Source organism: Schistocerca nitens, chromosome 1, assembly GCF_023898315.1.
Source record: "Schistocerca nitens isolate TAMUIC-IGC-003100 chromosome 1, iqSchNite1.1, whole genome shotgun sequence".
Taxonomy (NCBI): Eukaryota; Metazoa; Arthropoda; class Insecta; order Orthoptera; family Acrididae; genus Schistocerca; species Schistocerca nitens.
The window spans coordinates 538,434,341-538,453,122 of NC_064614.1; the positions used below are offsets into that span (position 1 = coordinate 538,434,341).

An 18,782-nucleotide genomic window follows, 5' to 3' on the forward strand; every position below is an offset into this window, starting at 1 on the left:
CACTAAGGGCTACGCCAGTGGTGACATAGCTACTGGGAGGGTCTTCCGAGCTGGACAGGTCTAGGTCAACGAACCAGATAAAGTGTGTCTCACAACACCCTTTCTTCCCACTCCCTGTCCTCCATCCTTTCACATTTTTAAGAAAGGGGAAATGAACCTTGACAGCTGTAGAGAAAGCTTTGAAGTTATGCAGAAAGAGGTGGCAAATACAGTTACAAGAAGTGGATAAGGTGCAAGAATATTTGGTTTGGGAACGAATGCTTTAAGTCATTATGAAGAGAAGTTGAGGAAAGCTAGCTATAAGGCACAGATTTTATTTAAGGCAAAGCACAGTTTGAAGGAGTATCGTGAAATACCTGAGCGACTGAGGAGAACAAAGAGAATGTGTGCCAAGGAAAAGTGGATGCTCAACAAGATTTATTGGGGAAAGAGGTGTAAAAGATGTATTGTAAAGCCAACTTCTTCAAGAAGGCGTACCAGAGCTGACAAAACTCACCATACTCACCAATGATTTGACCACTGCTGTTGTTCGGAAACAATATTTTGGGGAGCTCCTCAACTGTGATGAACCTAAAAGATATGTTTGAATTTCTACATTCTGACATTATTTCGATTCCTGGATGAAATACAGACTGCCTTCATTGGAGGCAATAAAGATTCAGATAATTAAGCTGAAGAAGAATAAAAGTTCAGGAGAAGGTGGAATCCAAGCAGAAGTCATTCAAGCTGGAGGAGAGAGAACAAACTTCACCAGTTAATCAAGAGGATCTGGAGTTTCGAGGAGATCCCAGAAACCTGGAAGACAACAGTCATCTGCTCCATATGCAAGAAAAGTGACAAAATGGACTGCACCAACTACAGAGGTATTGCCCTTCTGGATATCTCCTGTAAGATCTTGTCCAACTGTATACTGGATAAAATCCAGCTGTTTGCAGAAGAGGTGATTGGGATTTCAGAAAGGGCTGTTCAAAATGTCAACAACATCTATGTGCTGCAGTGGCTCACCAAAAAGATGTTGGGATTTGGTGAAGACCTAGATGTGCTCTTCATACCTTTTACAAAGGCATATACTGCACGCACTGGGAGAGCCTTTTGAGTTGCCTAACCAAATTTTTAATACCCAAGAAACTCATCGGCCTGCTTCATGCTTGTCTCATTGATTCCAAAGGCAAAGTGAAGCTCAGGAACCAAGCTGTGGAGAGCTTTTACATAAAAACAGGGTTGAGACAAAGAGATGGTGTATCACCAATATTCTTCAATCCAATGTTTGAAAAAAATAATGAGGGAAGCTTTCCACACAAGCCTGAAGCGATCGAGCTAGAGGGTGAGAAAATCACACACCTCCGGTTGACAACGATGTGGCCCTGTCGTCCACATCCAAGGAAGAACTGATGTGGTTGAGCAACAGTGTGGGGTTGAAAGCGGGTAGAACAGATCTCCTCATGAATAAATTGAAGAAAGAGTATCTGGTGATGAGCTCGACCCATTTCTGTTCAAGATGCCCACTCCAGCCTCTGGCAGTCACTATCAATCATACAAAAAGGTTCATTATTTTAAATACCTGGGGATAATATTTATGGATGACACATTGTGTGAGGCAGAAATCAAAGTGAGGATCCGAGCCGCAAACTGATTGTACTTCAATCTGTGTCTGCTTTTCAAATCACATAGTCTCTAAAGGAATTTCAAATTCCACATGTACAAAACACTGACATAACCTGTAGGTCTGCAGAGTTGTGAAACTTGGAATATATAGAAAAAAAAGACTTAAATAATCTCCTCATTTTCCACTGTGTAGGTTCGGTGGATGGCGGAATATTACGGTACAGGGAGGGGGGGGGGGAGGGGGGGGATAGTGGGCAGGACATTTCTCATTTCAGGGCATGATGAGAGGTAATAGAAACCCTGGCAGAGAATGTAATTCAGTTGCTCCAGTCCTGGAGGCTACTGAGTTACGAGGGGAATGATCCTCTGTGGCAGGACTGCGGGACTTTGGGAGGTGGTGAGAGACTGGAAAGATAAGGCACGAGAGATTTGTTTTTGTACAAGGATGGGAGGATAATTATGGTCACTGAAGCCTTCACTACCACCATACTATCCCTCCCCCTCCCCGCCCCAGCTTCCTCCTTACCCCCACCCAATTGCCACTCCCATCATGCACTGGTGCTGCTGCTCGCAATGTGGTTTCAGCTCAGAAGACAGCAGATGTGTGTGCAAGTTGCATTTGTGTGTGTGTGTGTGTGTGTGTGTGTGTGTGTGTGTGTGTCTACTGCTGAAAAAAGCCTTAATAGCCAAAAACTATAATTGTGTGAATATTTTTGTTGTGCCTATCGTGACTCATGGTGAGTAGCAACTTTCCTTCTCTGGTATTGTTACATTCCATCCTGGATTTTCCATTGTTTGATTTAGTTTCAGTTTTAATATGTTATCATCACCAAAGTTCAGTTTTATTTTATTTCAGAAGAGAATCAGACAAATTCTGCCTGTGCAAAATGGTCCTCAGCATCCAGAGACTTCCCGAAAGCAGAAGTTTCCATAACTGTACAGTTTATGCCTCGTTGAGGACCACTGCCATCATTCCATTGGCCCAAATGAGAGGTTCCCATCCCTCAGTGTTTTTTGTTGTTGCTCATCCTAAAACACCAATTGGGAGAAGTGTCTGTGCTCTATCCAGTAAAAATATGTCTAACACATGTAGTACTGTTTAAAAAACATTATTGGTGGTTGAAGCTATATCTTTCAAAGGTTTAATCACTTAAAATTTCAATTAGGTTGAAAGTATTCCGACTTGGATTTTCTAAGGTTTTCCAAAGCTGCTAAAGTGAATGCTGGTTCCACTGACCAACTCCATGCCACATCCTCATCTAATCCCATCCTACATTTTACATGTCTAGTATATGCTATTTCTGTAATGTACCTTAAAAGTCTAATACTGTTGTGCTACAGTCTAAGGACGAATAAATAAATAAATAATGGAGCATAGTTGAATGTTTGTGGCTCTGGAGACAGTTTTCCGAACAGACTGAAGTTAGTGCGTGGGGCATAACAGCATCTTCATGGCCAAGAAGTCATCAGTGGGAGACCATAGTGTGTGTGGCAACGAAGAGCACTAAGCTGACCCTCAAATCTTCCGTTATTAATTTTACATTCTCACAGAAGCAGTCAGTAACTATTATCTGTTACACAAGAAAAATTAAAGGAACAAATAAGAAAAATTATGTCTTATTCCATTCCCTTTATGTGATATCTGATGTAATGGTCAGCCTTGTTTTATGCAAACTAAAGTAGAAAACAGGAAGTATGTATTTTTTCCTGTGTTGATACTTGTATTTAAAAGTATGAGATTCTTCTTTACAATCAACAGTCTAGAGTGTATATAACCACATAATTTCACATAGACTGGATGGTAAATAAAAAAAAGTTAAATAAAAATCATCTCTCTATGAGACCTGTACAGTCTCCGAAATTGTGTCATTTCATCTGAGAAAAGAGAAATTTAATTTATTTTCCAAATGTTAAAGTGTCATTTTGTGGCAACACAATGGTGAAAACAACACAACTTCTAAACTTTGGCATACAATAAAATGGAAAAACAGAGATAAAAATTGCTAAAATTTCGTATATTTATCACCCCCATACAGGGATGGGCATGGTAAAACTTATTTGTGCCAACAATTGTGCATTAGAAGCAGTGATTCATAGCAATTATAATTATATGAATTCACTGGAAATGACTGTAACATGCATAAATTTCACTTTGGCTATTTGTGAATGTAAAGGGAAAATCAAACAGTGAAAAACCTGAATGGAATAACAGCAGTATGAATTAGGATGGAGTGCTACTAACCACATAGAGGAGGGGTTGTGTGGCAGATGGACACATTTAAAAGAAGGCTGTGCTATGGGACAAACACACACACTCTCACTCTCTCACTCTCACTCTCTCTCTCTCTCTTTCTTTCTTTTTCTCCCTTCATTGCACAACAACTACACATGTGCATGTTCACTGTTGTCTTTGAGTGCTGAATCATAGCTGTGGGGCTAAAGGCCTCTTCTATGGGGTTTTTCCATTGCTTAAATGCATTTCAAAATAAAAATAAAATCTACTACTCAGTCAATTCCAGCAATTTTGCACATATTTCAGTTATTTAACTTACTTCAGAAGAGAGTAGGCAAAAAAATATAAATAAATAACAAAAAATACCAACAATTTTGGAGGTGTGTGAGTTTTAAATGAAACTTTTTGTAAAAACACTTCTTGCCTTTTACACAATGCATGTCTGAATTCAAGCGCATAAGCATTTTTTTAGGACAATATGAATAGTAGATACATAGGTCCCAATATACCAAACTTGAAGTAATTTCACAACACTTGTTCCAGTATCAATGTTAATTACTAAAAAACTGAAATTTAGCACACAAAGGTGATGGAATATTCAGATATCTCTGAAATCATCAATTTTTATTCAGAAATTTTGAGCAGACGAGAGACAATTAAACTGAAATTTTAGTATTAACTGTAGTCGCTTTTCTCAAAGACACCATCTCATGGAGTCCATATCTTTCTGTGATATCAAGTCTACTCATCATTGACAGTGGCAAAAACAGTTTATTGTTGAAAAGTACCTGTGATAAATTTAAATTAAGACCACAAGAGGAGAACACAGTTTGTTATTTTTCTATTTTCTTTATCACCGTGTGTGTCAAAGCATAATTCTGTGTCCCTTCTGAAGACAAACCATTGTGCTTGGATTTCCAAGTTCTTTCAAATTTTTGTACATAGCAGACTGCCAAACATAATATCTCTCATGTGACTCTATGAAAATTGAAAAATAATTAACAGTAGATGATATTAGTCTTCAATTCTATTGACTTAAGTCATCTTTTATCCTAATTAATCTTCTGAAATTCGCCAGATTTGATTTAGGTGACAATTTCTTCAAGAAAGGTCCTTTGTACTGGCACAGAAATGAGCATTTTGATTACACTCTACATATAGTTCTTAAACTGAAATTTGTAAATTATCCTGCTGAGACAGGCATCAAGGACTATAATAAATACTTTACAAAACATTGGACACAGAAGCAATACATGCTCCAGGCTACATCTGATTTCACTGTAAGTTACCTTGGTATAAAATATGATTTTATCAAAGAATATTTTTTTTTTAAAAAAAGCTGATTTGTTTGTGATACCAAATTGCTGGGCAGCACTTACCTTCAAGATGTGAAATCAGTACTGCTGATAACAAGCACATAGATGTACAACTGATACACTTCCTAGCTTTTGAAACCAACAGTTCCTCAGGAAGGAGGGTGGAACAGTTTGGTGAAGCTCAAAAAGGAAGGGCAGGTCAGATGCCAGAAAGAGGACCCGCCTGTAGCGAGCAAACTGAGGGACAGTAAGAGCAGGCACAGCAGAGGTGGGAACGCAGCACTCAAAGAATGAGTATCACGACTTTTAGACTCACCTGCCCTCAACTGATGTCAACCTGGTACGCAGGCCCTTGAGCACACATTTATGGGAACTGATGAAATACTCGGCATCTCGAATCCGGTAGCATAGGCCACAACTGCCACCGAGGCGCAAATCACATATATGTGGGCAGCCCTCAGCTAAAATGCGCAGCAGAATCACCTCGTCCGCAATTTCAACATGCTGTATGTGCAGCACTCGCAGGTGTGCCAGCCGTGCCACGGCATCCAACAACCTCATGTTCGCCTGGAGACCCCTCACGGAAATGGACAGTGTGCGGATCTCTCTACAGCCAACAAACAGGTTGTCAGCTTCCTGAATCAAAGTGAAGCAGCCTCATAATATGCTGTAGATAATTTGGAGAACTGGTATGAGTACAAAAAAAAAAAAAAAAAAAAAAAAAAAAAAAAAAAAAAAAAATCCATCTCTTAAATACAGTACATCAATTCTGCAAATCCTCACAAATCAACTCATCAGACTGGGGGAAGGATAAAATGGGTGACAAAACTGCTCCAGAATTCCAAAATTAGACGGACTGCATCTGCAGATGTAACTGTCTCTGCTATGTGTGGCAGACTCTTTGGTCACACTGCAGTACTGTCATCTGACTGATGGGATGGGAGAGGGGAGGGTGGAGAATATAAATGGAGAAGAAAAGTGATTTACTAAGCAATTGTGTTGTATTAATTAATTACCATTTGTTTCTGAAAGGTTGTTTATCACATGCCTCACTCAAAAATCTAAAAACACGTAATGGCAGCAACAGATTTGTACCTGCAAATATATACTACTGCTAATTATGAAGGTAAATATTTTACTGCTGAAGTGTGAAAATAAGCTGTATCATCTCAAGAATTTATTTTAGCAAATTCCCTCTTTTTTTGGATAGTGTTAAACCACTGGGGCCAACCTAACCCATTTACAGCAACCGGCACATGGGTTGCATGGTTAACACTGTAGTGATTTGACAATTTCTGTGTAAATTCTAGAACCACTCAGTCTTCTACCATCTCGAACACACGATATTCTAGATATGGTTGTGGGATGATAAAATCATATCTATTGTACGTCACATGTTTGTGTGTGCAGGTTTAAAATCAGCTGCGGGAAGAAAGTAGACATGGCAGTCAAACGGCACCGACAAGTACCTGTCGGACAATGCATAGATCTTTTAGTGTGTGTGTGTGTGTGTGTGTGTGTGTGTGTGTGTGTGTGTGTGTAAGGAAGTACTGTGTAGTTTTTATGCTGCTCTGTGCTTATTGTGTCACTGACTATTGTTATGTGAAACAAAAACAGTTGAAAAAGTACTCTTGTAGAGTACTGACTCAGCCCTGGTAGAGGCAAGACTTATTTTCTGATTAATTTTAATACTGTGGTGCATGAATTTCTCGTGTGTGTGTGTGTGTGTGTGTGTAAGGAAGTACTGTGTAGTTTTTATGCTGCTCTGTGCTTATTGTGTCATTGACTATTGTTATGTGAAACAAAAACAGTTGAAAAAGTACTCTTGTAGAGTACTGACTCAGCCCTGGTAGAGGCAAGACTTATTTTCTGATTCATTTTAATACTGTGGTGCATGAATTTCTCTGCAGTAGACAACTTTTAATGGTCAATTCTCTGGCAGTTTCAATCAGTCATGAGGCTGCAAATGCATGCAGGACACAACACCAGTACGGAGTGCCCACTGCACTGAACAGTGTGCATTTGCAGTCTCAGGACTGATTGAAAATGTCAAAGAAGTGACTATTAACAGTTGTCCACTGTATTGGACACTATGCGCCACAGGGTAAAGAAAGTCATGGTAGTCAAGCCAACTTTCTTTTAACTGTAACTCAATTTGTTTCTAATGTTCGACGGTACGAGGTACTTACAGAAAGTTACATATGTATGTTAAAAGTGTGAATTATATTGTGCACGAAAGTCAAATACATCATTAACTGACGAAAAGGAAAGTTTGTATGTCTATTTTCACACTTTAAGACATCAGAACCTGTGTGAAAGAACTGAAAAAACATGAATTTTCAGTCAAAAACAAGAAAAGGAGCTGTTGTGTGTTGCCTTAGCATCCAAACATAATACAACAAGGAATTTAATCTGAGACATTGGAATATGTACAAGTATCTAATGGAGCAAAATTTGAATGAAAATTAGTGAAGACATGAAAAATTCACAATGATAAAACAGCAAAGAAGAATTCAACGTATTTGTCTAGGAAGAAATACGCATAGAACGCTTCAACCAAGAAGATCCAGTGCAGGGATTATAGAGCTCTTACACATGTCGCAGAGATGCACACACGAAAAACCAACATACATCCGACACCACCGGCACCAGCTGATGTTCACCGATGCTGACCTGCCTCCACATCCCCTCACCTATGCTACGAGAATTCTACGCCGGCTGAGCGTAAAACAAAACTTCATTACTTCAGTACGAAGTGGTACAAGATACTTTTAAGTGAACTTTATTTGTGTAGTTATCATATTTAAAGTTAGTTTTAAATGCTTACAAGAGCTAAAGCATACAAAAGTATGGAAAATTTACAACAGGTTGGGGAAACTCAAGACCCAGCTATGGCCATGAAAATTAGCAAAGAGGTGCCTGACTGGGCTGAGTTGGTAAATTTAATCAAAGCTCAGAATGCGACTCTAAGGTCGGTAAATTCTCAATTAAATACCCAAGGGAAACTCTAAATATTCAAACTCTAAATATTCAAAGTCGAATACATCGTTAACTGACGAAAAGGAAAGTTTGTATGTCTTCTCATTTTATAAGTAGAAAGAGGCTTAAAAGTTACTGTACCTAGCGCTATTCAACAAAGAAGTCAAGAGATTTTCCAGCAGCTGATTATCCCGTAAATAAGAGGGGCTGCAAAATTCGAAGTGAGTCACCTCGTAAAGAAGTGGAATGTGGATTGGGGAAATATATCAGTATAACCCACACCCACACTCACACTTTACGTCATCAGAACATTAGAAAACACACACACACATATTAAAAGGAGGGCCTGGCACTGCTTCTATTGAACACGGCTTCCAATATCTGGTTTGACGCAACTCTAAGTCAATTCTCCTGATGTGTGTCAGTGACTAGAAAAAAGTGATGCAAAACAGACAGAGCACGGCTAATAAGTCCACAGTATTTTTTCTTGGTGACATACTTTTGATAGAGTTCCAATAGAGGTACATATACTTCAAAATCTGAGTGACACTGAAAATGTACACAAGCCATATGTAAATCCTTGTTGGAGACCTAGTCTGCACTTATGCAGAGAGAGGAACAAGAGAGATTGAAACTTACTTTATTGTCTTCGAAGTCTCAAAATCTACTGTTCAATTCCTCTATCAGGTCACATATTATATGTAAATCTTTGAGAGAATTTTTATTGCTGCTTTTCTGCACGAAAGGAAAAATGCCCATAACTGTTATTTATGATTCCCAACTTTATACACTTATTTTATCTCAAATGCCTCCACCTGGTGATGCATAGTAGTTATTGACTGTTCTTTCCCTTGGAAAAATTCATTTAGTTTATTTGAGTGTGCAGTTGTAAAATCATGCATTCATATTGCATCTTCAAATTTGTGGTTCAATGAATTCCTTGATTCCTTCCACCAAAAGCACTGCAAATGCCTCAAGCCAGGAAGCCTACCAATGAGAAGGGCACTACAGAGAAGTATGTAAAATTTTAGTACGAATCACCGCCAGCAGAAAAATGGAGGACGAGCGCCAGCCCGGCTGTAACTGGTATAACTTTCATATTTGTATCAGCTTCACCAATTTTTGGATTAATTGCTTTTAAGTGATCTATTCAAAATAGAGCTTCAGCATTCTAGAAAAGGCATACATCTGGCAGTTCATTTACTTAATTAAGAACACATCCACAAATTGCTACTTCTCACATGTGGCCACAATGTTGCCGGACAACACTGTCAGACTATAATGTTGGCAATAAACAACTTCTACAGTCTGTGTTAACATAGCTCAACTGTCCAAAACAGAGGTTGGATTGTTTCAGTTGTCTCAAAACTGATTCCATTCAGACTGAATCAATTCTCAGGAACAAGAAATTGGAAAATGTCTGCCTCTGCCGGATAGGATGACAGGTGTGGCAGCATAGCTGAGTTGTAGCTGGCCACGACTAGCAGGTTTGAGCATTGCCACCATGCAACTGATGGGCATTGTGGATGTCACTTTATGTTTGGACAGCCGTTTTCCTTAACCTCATGAGCATATCTATGTGGTAGGACAGGCCTAACTCTCTATCCTCAGGCAAAAAAATCTTTCCAAACATTCCCACCACTGTGGAAAAGGATGACTAGTAGAATCTTCAGTTTTGACCCACTCATTCTCGGCTCCTCAAGGTGAGGAGTCTTTCAGGGGGGCTGTCCTAACTTTGGTGTCCAGTCTCGTGGTTGCATCTGAGTGCCCCCCCCCCCCCCCCAAAAAAAAAAATGTGTTTCAATATTTTTCTCACCATCATTGTACTGTCATTCTCAGGGAAGTCAGTCGGAGTTTGGTGACTGACTCAGCGCAAATTTTCTGCAAGTTCAAATTGCGACTAACTGTGTCGCGCATAGAAGTTTTCGGAACACCGAGAGCCTCTTCTATGATCTGCACACTCGTTTGACAGACATCGTTTGAAAGTTTCATCACTTTTGCTGGCAGGAGACTATAGTGTGGGACTGATCACCGACGTCTTCCTGGACCCACTGAAACGATATTTATCACCTAAAAACTTGAGAATTTCACGATGCAGAGTCCTTGTAGTTTTGTCATATCTCACCATACTTCAATCTGAGTGAAATTTGACACTGTCAAATTGGTGCACCCAATCTATTTTTGAAAATACTTTTGGACTCACAATTTCATTTACAGTTGTCTCTATCCCACCAGATTTTTGAATTGATGAAACAATTCAAAAGCTATTATTAAATGTAAGAAAATTACAAAATGCAAGATAAAGAGGGAAGTAAAAACATAGCCAGTACCTGTTTACAAAAGTAGCACGCCGAACAGTCACCTGACACCCACCTCAGTCACTGGATATCAGCTGCTTTGCCTTATAAAATGGAACAGTTACATACGTAGAAGAGCCTCAACTGTACTTTAGTCCGACATCTGGAACAATTACTTAAAAATCTGAATGTTTAAAAAACCTATAAGATAATCATTCTTTATCAGATGAGTGGTCTATTCATAATTCATTGTAGTTTATTCAAATACTGAAAACTGTAGTGGATTACATTAAAATAATGAGTGTTATAGGTTTTTCCATACTTATAAGTGACTTTCTATGAAGATAACTGTTCTGCCTGACAAGTACAACGTATAGGAAGCTGTACAACTTGATGTCAACTGACTGATATAGGCATATAAGACACATGTAACTTTTGGGATAAGGTACTGAGTATATTTTTATTCCCTTCTTTGCCTTGTACTATTAATTTTTTTTAATTTAATGGTAACTTTGCATCTCACCTTTTCTGTATTTTTTAACTCTAGGAATGGCTCATAAGCATCAAATCCAATAAACTCTTAACACTGACTGATGTGATCAAGACAATTCTGAATAAAAAAGGGATTTGAATTTGGTACAGAACTCATCGTGACACCTGTAAACGCCACTGTGTGTGCCAACATGTACACTGTAAAGAGGTTCACAGAAACAGCAACACTGATGGTCTCAAAGTCTAATACTGACAGACAAGAGACCGTACGAATTTCCCTCACCTATTTGATTCTTATGGGATGTAGAGGGCATGACTACAATTTCAGCATATGTAAATATGAAGACAGAACTCTCAACCATTTTTGAGAAAATCAAGTTTCAACATTTTATACATATTTATATATTTTCTATGGCCAATAGTACTCATGAAGTCGACAGCTGAGCGTGTTAAGTGGTTAGTTTTGGGGTCACGAGGTCCACAGATGGAATATCCCCACCTGCATTTTTTTTCTTCCCACATAATTATTATGACTGTACAATCTATCATTACTGAATAATTCATTTATTATTTTCATAATCTTTATGCTGCAAAAAGAAAAAAAAATTCATAATAAGACTGCAAAAAAATTGGATACTCAACTTTCAATCAAATCAGTATAGTCATTTTAATTATAATGTTTTATCCACATGTGTGGCAAGTATAATGTGTAATGTATGGAGCACTGTATGAATCAGGAGGATACTGATTGTAAAAACATGGCACGCATTAATTATCTTAAGAGACAGCACCTATAATGAATGCTAAATCTTTGCAAGTGCATGGTTTTTCCAGTGTGTCTATAGAATAGAAACTTTACTGTCACAACACATGTCATATACAATCAGATGATTAGGACATAAGTGACTTGTCAGTTTAAAGCTACTTTCTAATTGTAAGTATACAGAATAATTACAGGTATTTCGTAATTTTAAGCACCACAAAATGATTTAAAATAATCATGTTGAAAGTAAAGTAAAATTAAGAATAAATATTTACTTAAAGTACTTTTTAGCATGACAATAAAATGTAACATTAGGCACAGTTATTTGTGACAGTCACTCATAAATTATTCTACACTGTAATAATATTTACTTACATAGTTTTTTTTCAATGATGTCCAAATTCTTCTGGTTCATAATTTTTCAATTTTTCACAGACTTTATTTCCCAGCCTCATACCCATATAGTAAGGTGTTTTCTCCAACAGTTTTAGCCTATGAGTTGGTAGCTTATACTGATATTTGTTTCTTGTTTTATGATCATGCTTAAACAGGTTATCCTCAAAAAGTTGTGGGTTTCATTTAGAAAACTTAATTGTCTCATAGATATAGATGCCAGGAATAGTCATAAGATCAAGGGCTTGGTCTTTCTATTATACTGCTTATAACATTCACTGCAATATTAGAGTATTTAGACGGTGATACATGACATCTACGAGGAGTGTTTGAAAAGTCTATGCAAAAATAAAAACTACTTACATGTTTGGGGTAAACCTTTTTGTATTTTTTGATATGGTCTCCTTTTAGACTTACACGCTTTTTCCAACATTGTTCTAATTTGTTGATCCCTTCTGAATAATACGAATTATCCAAGTCTGCAAAATACCTATTAGTTGCTACAATCACCTCCTTGTTTGAACAAAATCTTTGTCCCGTCAGCCATTTCTTCAAATTGCGGAACAAATAGTAGTCCAAAGGAGCCAAGTCTGGAGAATAGGGGGGGATGTGAAACGAGTTGGAATCCTATTTCCAATAATTTTGTGACCACAACTGCTGAGGTGTGTGCTGTTGCACTGTCGTAATGGAAAAGGACTTTTTTGCAGTCCAATCGCCGGCATTTTTCTTGCAGCTTGGTTTTCAAACAGTCCAATAACGATGAATAATATGCACTTGTAATAGTTTTACACTTTTATAGATAGTTGATGAGGATTATCCCTTGCAAATCCCAAAAGACAGTCGCCATAACCTTCCAGGCCGAAGGAATGATCTTCGCCTTTTTTGGTGCAAATTCTCCCTTGGTAACCCATTGTTTAGATTGTTGTTTGGTCTCAGGAGTATAGTAATGTATCCATGTTTCATCCACAGTGAGGAAACGATGCTTAAAGTCCCGCGGATTCTTCCTGAACAGCTGCAAACCATCCTTGCAACACTTCACATGATTCAGTTTTTGGTGAAGCGCGAGCAATCGCGGAACTCATCTCATGGATAGCTTTCTCATGTCCAAATGTTTATGCAAAATATTATGTACCCATTCATTCAAGATGCCCAAAGCACTAGCAATCTCACACACCTTAACTCTTCTGTCATCCATCACCATATCGCAGATTTTATCAATGATTTATGGAGTTGTAACCTCCACAGGGCGTCCAGAGTGTTCAGCATCACTTGTGCCCATATGGCCACTCTGAAAATTTTGAAACCACTTATAAACTGTTCTAATCGAAGATGCAGAGTCACCGAAATGTTTATCAAGCTTCTCTTTAGTCTCCTGAGGTGTTTTGCCTTTCATAAAGTAATGTTTAATCACCACACGAAATTCTTTTTCATCCATTTTTAGAATCACTCAACTTCCATCATTCACATGAATGCCAAACACAAAGAGATGGACCAATATGGCTGAAACTTGGCGTGCATTTTTTTTCCAAAGATGCTACTAACTAAACATGACACTGATATGCACAGGTGGTGCGGATTTTATCAATGATTTATGGAGTTGTAACCTCCACAGGGCGTCCAGAGTGTTCAGCATCACTTGTGCCCATATGGCCACTCTGAAAATTTTGAAACCACTTATAAACTGTTCTAATCGAAGATGCAGAGTCACCGAAATGTTTATCAAGCTTCTCTTTAGTCTCCTGAGGTGTTTTGCCTTTCATAAAGTAATGTTTAATCACCACACGAAATTCTTTTTCATCCATTTTTAGAATCACTCAACTTCCATCATTCACATGAATGCCAAACACAAAGAGATGGACCAATATGGCTGAAACTTGGCGTGCATTTTTTTTCCAAAGATGCTACTAACTAAACATGACACTGATATGCACAGGTGGTGCCATCTCTCGGACTTTGCATGGACTTTTCAAATGCCCCTCGTACATGGTCTGTCCATAATAAACTCTTGTTCAGCATTACACCTAGAAATTTGGTACAGTTCATGGTGGCTAAGTGATTGTCCTCATATGGTATTTCTAGTATATCCTGTACAGCTTGTTTTGTGGCCAAGTGAATGATTTATGTCTTTGTCAGATTTAATTCCAGACCATTATTACTCACCCAGGCCTCAATTTCAGCCAGTGACTGCTGAAGATGACTATTTAAATTTTCACTTTTCTTGCAACAGACTATTGCTGTAGTCATCCACATAAAGAATAGTGTCTGAATTTATGTTAGTCGGCAGGTCATTTATATAATACAAGAACAATATTGGCCCAAGGACAGATCTTTGTGGCACACCTTGTTCTGTCTTTTTCCAACTTGAGAAGAATCTCTTACCAGTTTCTTCTATTACTGTTCTTTGTTTCCTGTTTAATGGTTAAAATGACATCCATCTCAGCAACCTTTCACTAAAACCATACGCCTGTAGCTTGCGAAGTAGTAGTTTGTGATCTACTGTGTCAAAGGCTTTACTTAGGTCACAAAAGACACCCAATACATTCATATTTTTATCTAGACTACTACTAATGTTTGTAATAAGTTCATTAATGGCTTGCTCAGTGCAGTGTCCTCCTTGGAAACCAACCTGATTCTTCTGGATAATATTATGCAGATTATTGTAGGTTACATGTAGCTTTTTCAAATATTTTGGAAAATATTGATAACAATGAGATTGGTCGATAATTACTCACTTCATCATGTCTGCCAGTTTGTAAATGGGTTGTATTTCAGCGTACTTCAGTCTATCGGGAAAATATCCTTCCTTAAAAGATTGATTCATTATAAGGGACAGAGGATGTGCAATACTATAGGTGACTGCCTTTATTATTTTTGTAGGAATTTCATCCCACCCTACAGAATTTAAATCCTTCATGGACTTTATATCAGCTACTTCAGAATAGGATACATGGGTGAATTTAAATTTAGTGGGGTTACATAAACTGGAAACAGGTTACACATTTGGCAGTGAAAGTTCATCAGTTTTTCATGGATTTATGAAGTGGCTGATAAACACTTCACAGATTTGTGTAGGGTCCATAACAGTCTCACCTTCAACCACCAGTTCAAGTTTCCATTGTCTACCTTTTTTGATACATATTTCATTCTTTACAGTGGTTCATATTGCTTTAGCCTTGTTTTTAGCATTTGAAATGTAATTATTATTTGCCAATTTTTTGGCTTGTCTGGCAACTTTATCAAAGATTTTCTCATATTGCCTTACATAATTTAAGAATTCTGGGTCTCAATTGACTTTTGCCTCCATATGAAGTTCTCTTTTCCTCAAGCTTGAAATCTGAATACCCCTTGTTATCCATGAACCCTTCTTAGGTGTGTCAGTTTTTATAGTTATAAAAGGAAAGCATTCATTGCACACCATCAAGAGGGTCTCCAGAAAGTTATTGAAATTTTCATTTACTAAGGACTTGGCAGTAAATGAGTAAATGGCCATGAGATGAGGCTGATTTTATTGATGAACATTTCTATATTTTCTTGTCTAAAATTTCTGATTTTCTTATTTGTGTGCTTTGGGCTAACACGGGGTAATGGCACCAATAGAGCACTGTGGTCTGAGATCCCTAAGCTTAGTATACTTTTCTCTGTTACTCTGTAGTTTAAGCTACTAGCAATGTTATCTATGCAGGATGCCGACAAAGCAGTTACCCTTGTCATTTCTACAAATTTCAGAATAAAACCATGTGTGGACATCAGCTTCTACATCTTAAAGGCAAATTGTCATTTTTTATCACATCTATATTAAAATCAGCACAAACAACAATTTTTTTACACAACTTTTCAGTTTTGATGGTGTTATGGTGTCATTTCTTTTCAGTTTTGAGTTGGTGGAGTAAATTTTCAAGTTTGACCAGAAAACTGCAGGACACTGAGTAACCAGGGGTACAATATATGTTGAATATCAGCATGCTATAGTCCTTAATTCTGTGCAGCAACTCTCAAATGTGTGTTCTTCATTTAAATTACTGAAGTTTTGCTTAATTTGGTATTTTACTGATGCATGAACCAGACTACATGAACCATCATACCCATTGCCTCTACAAAAGCTAGCCAATACTTCATAATCTGTAAATTTGTTCAATAAATTTATATTTTCATCTTTAAGCTGATGTTCACTTAAGCAAATAACCTTTACAGACCATTTTGTTCTCTCTAGAAATATTTCTAAGTCATTACTTGATAAACGTCCAATATTTAAATGCATAATTATTATTTGCTATTCCAAAAGTGATGACATCAAAGTTATCTACTCTAAACTGGCCAGACACAACTTTTTGTAGATTACTTATCTTAATGTTTTTTTCCTCCCAGTTTCTACTAAAAAATCCTTAAGATGGCATGGTGGTGAAGTTTTTCTCTTGTTATGCATAGCTCCTATTGATTCTTCTGCTGTTGTTTCTTCTGCTGATGTTGCTTCTTCTGCTGTTGCTTCTTCCCTTGTTGCTTGTTCATGTGATTGCATAACATTTGTAAGCTGTTCTCAGTCATCACACAATTTCATGCCATACCCCATATATGTCTTGTTAGAATTATGTGGGAATGCAAAAAGAGTGCCGGAACCGATATTCGCTGCATGGGCCTTGCACCAATGAAACTACACACTTACCTGCTTGGCATACAGTCCATATGAATTATGTAAGCACACGTAAAATGTTCAAATTCCATTTCCTCATAAACAGTTGCATCTTGCTATTTACATATGTTGGAGTCCTACTCTTGCCCTACACAGCCTACCAATATGAATCATATCAGTGAGGGAAGTTCATACAATCCCCTTGTGAGCTAGACAGCATTGCAAAGTTATGACACCACCCAAGATATCTGATTTAGTTCAAATTGGTCAAGATAGGAGGGAGCTTAGCTGAGACTGACAGGAGCATAATAAGAAAAAATAATTTAATTACTTTTCAGACACCGCTCATAGTGTGCGATACTTCTTCCTCAGCAGGGATCTCTCCAGCACAGATACGGGATACTTACCGAGCAAGTCAGCATCTGAAAAAGATTCATCTCCAAAGTGGTCAGGTGTGGGCAGCTTCTGGATAGAGCCTCAAAGACCCTGGGTGAGACTTCTTTGTCCAGAATCACAGTTCGCAGCTGTGGTGCAGCAGCAAATGTCGCAATAGCCTCCTCTTCACTCGTTTCCTGTCTGCATGGAGAGCAGAAGATATGACTTCAGTTTAATTTTCACAAGCAGAACATTTTCAGCAATAAAATCCTGTAACTTCAAATATAGCATTATTGACACAGTTGTGTCCACTGCCTGTCCACTACAGTACAAGTGGGAAATTAAGATATCTTGACTTTCAAGCATAGTTAACCCATTCATAGTGGTTCAGGTGACCTGATGACCATACAAGCATACTTTGGTTAACAACTTTGTTCCTTTCACAACCTAATTCAGAAAGCAGTCTCACAAAAAAAGATATTTGGAGACACTTTCACATATTCTCTATAAAAGATGTTTTTCACTAGTTATTCAGTGCTTATTACAACCAAATCTTGTCATTTTGAGATAACCATAGCTGGTGATGTAGACACAGTGCTAAAATTCCACGTGATCTAATTTTCTTTCTTGTACCAGAATTTGTTTTACAGCTACCAGTCCATTTTCAAATGGTATCTTTAAAAAATGCACCAGCAAAATGTAGTCTACATAAGATCATTCTAACATACACAAAGGCAACATGAAATTAAATTAAATTAAACTAAAATAAACATAACTACATATTTTTCAGTACTAAAAACCAGTCAACAGCAGGAAATACACTGGACGAAGCCAGTATACAAAAATAACTCCAAGCATCCACTGTTCAAACTGGATCATATTTAGTGGTGACATACTAAACATGTAACATTAGGTCTAAAGATTAGAAGATTTTTTTTTCCTTTCAAGTAACTTACAATGCTATTAAACAATGGAAAATCCAGGATGGAATGTAACAATGTTGTGAAAAGGAAAGTTGCTATTCACCATATAGCAGAGATGCTGAGTCGCAGAAAGGCACAATAAAGGGACTGTCACAAATAATAGCTTCGGCCAGTAAGGCATTTGTAAAAATTAGACAAAAGATTCACACATACACACTCTCACAAATGCAACTTACATACACATGACTGCAGTCTCAGGCAACTGAGGCCACACTGCATCAGCATAAGTGCAGGATGGGAGTGGCGACTGGGTGGGGGTAAGGAGGAGGCTGGGGTGGGGAGGGGGAGGGATAGTAGGGTAGGGGTGGCATTGGGGAGCACGCAGGGATGAGGTGGAAAGAGGGTAGGGCCGCTATGTGCTGTCGGTAGGTTATATGGTGGGCAGTGGAGGGGGGGGAGGTGGGGGGGGGGGGGTTATTGGAAAAGGAGAGAAGTAAAAAGACTGGGTGCCTTGATGGAATGAGGGCTGTGTAGTGCTGGAATGGGAACAGAGTAGGGGCCGGATGGGAGAAGACAATGACTAACAAAGGTCGAGGCCTTGAGGGTTATAGGAAAGTAAGATATATTGCAGGGAAGTTCTCACCTGCGCAATTCACGAAAGCTGGTGTTTGGGGGAAGGATCCATATGGCATAGGCTGTGAAGCAGTCATTGAAATGAAGGATGTCATGTTGGGCAGTGTGCTCAGCAACAGGGCGGTGCACGTGCTTCTTGGACACAG

The 18,782-nt window shown here is 38.2% G+C and overlaps 1 protein-coding gene across 2 annotated transcripts in view; it reads right to left on the bottom strand.

Moving 5' to 3' along the window:
* The window catches only part of LOC126253659 (uncharacterized), a 79,567-nt gene that overhangs the window by 28,589 nt on the left and 32,196 nt on the right, over positions 1–18,782 (bottom strand). For both annotated transcript variants that reach the window (XM_049955184.1, XM_049955177.1), the window contains exons 3-4: positions 17,113–17,281; positions 5,471–5,790 (exon numbers count right to left, since the gene is read on the bottom strand). In XM_049955184.1, coding sequence (XP_049811141.1) covers positions 5,471–5,790; positions 17,113–17,281 — 489 coding nt within the window. The remainder of the gene's footprint in view (positions 1–5,470; positions 5,791–17,112; positions 17,282–18,782) is intronic.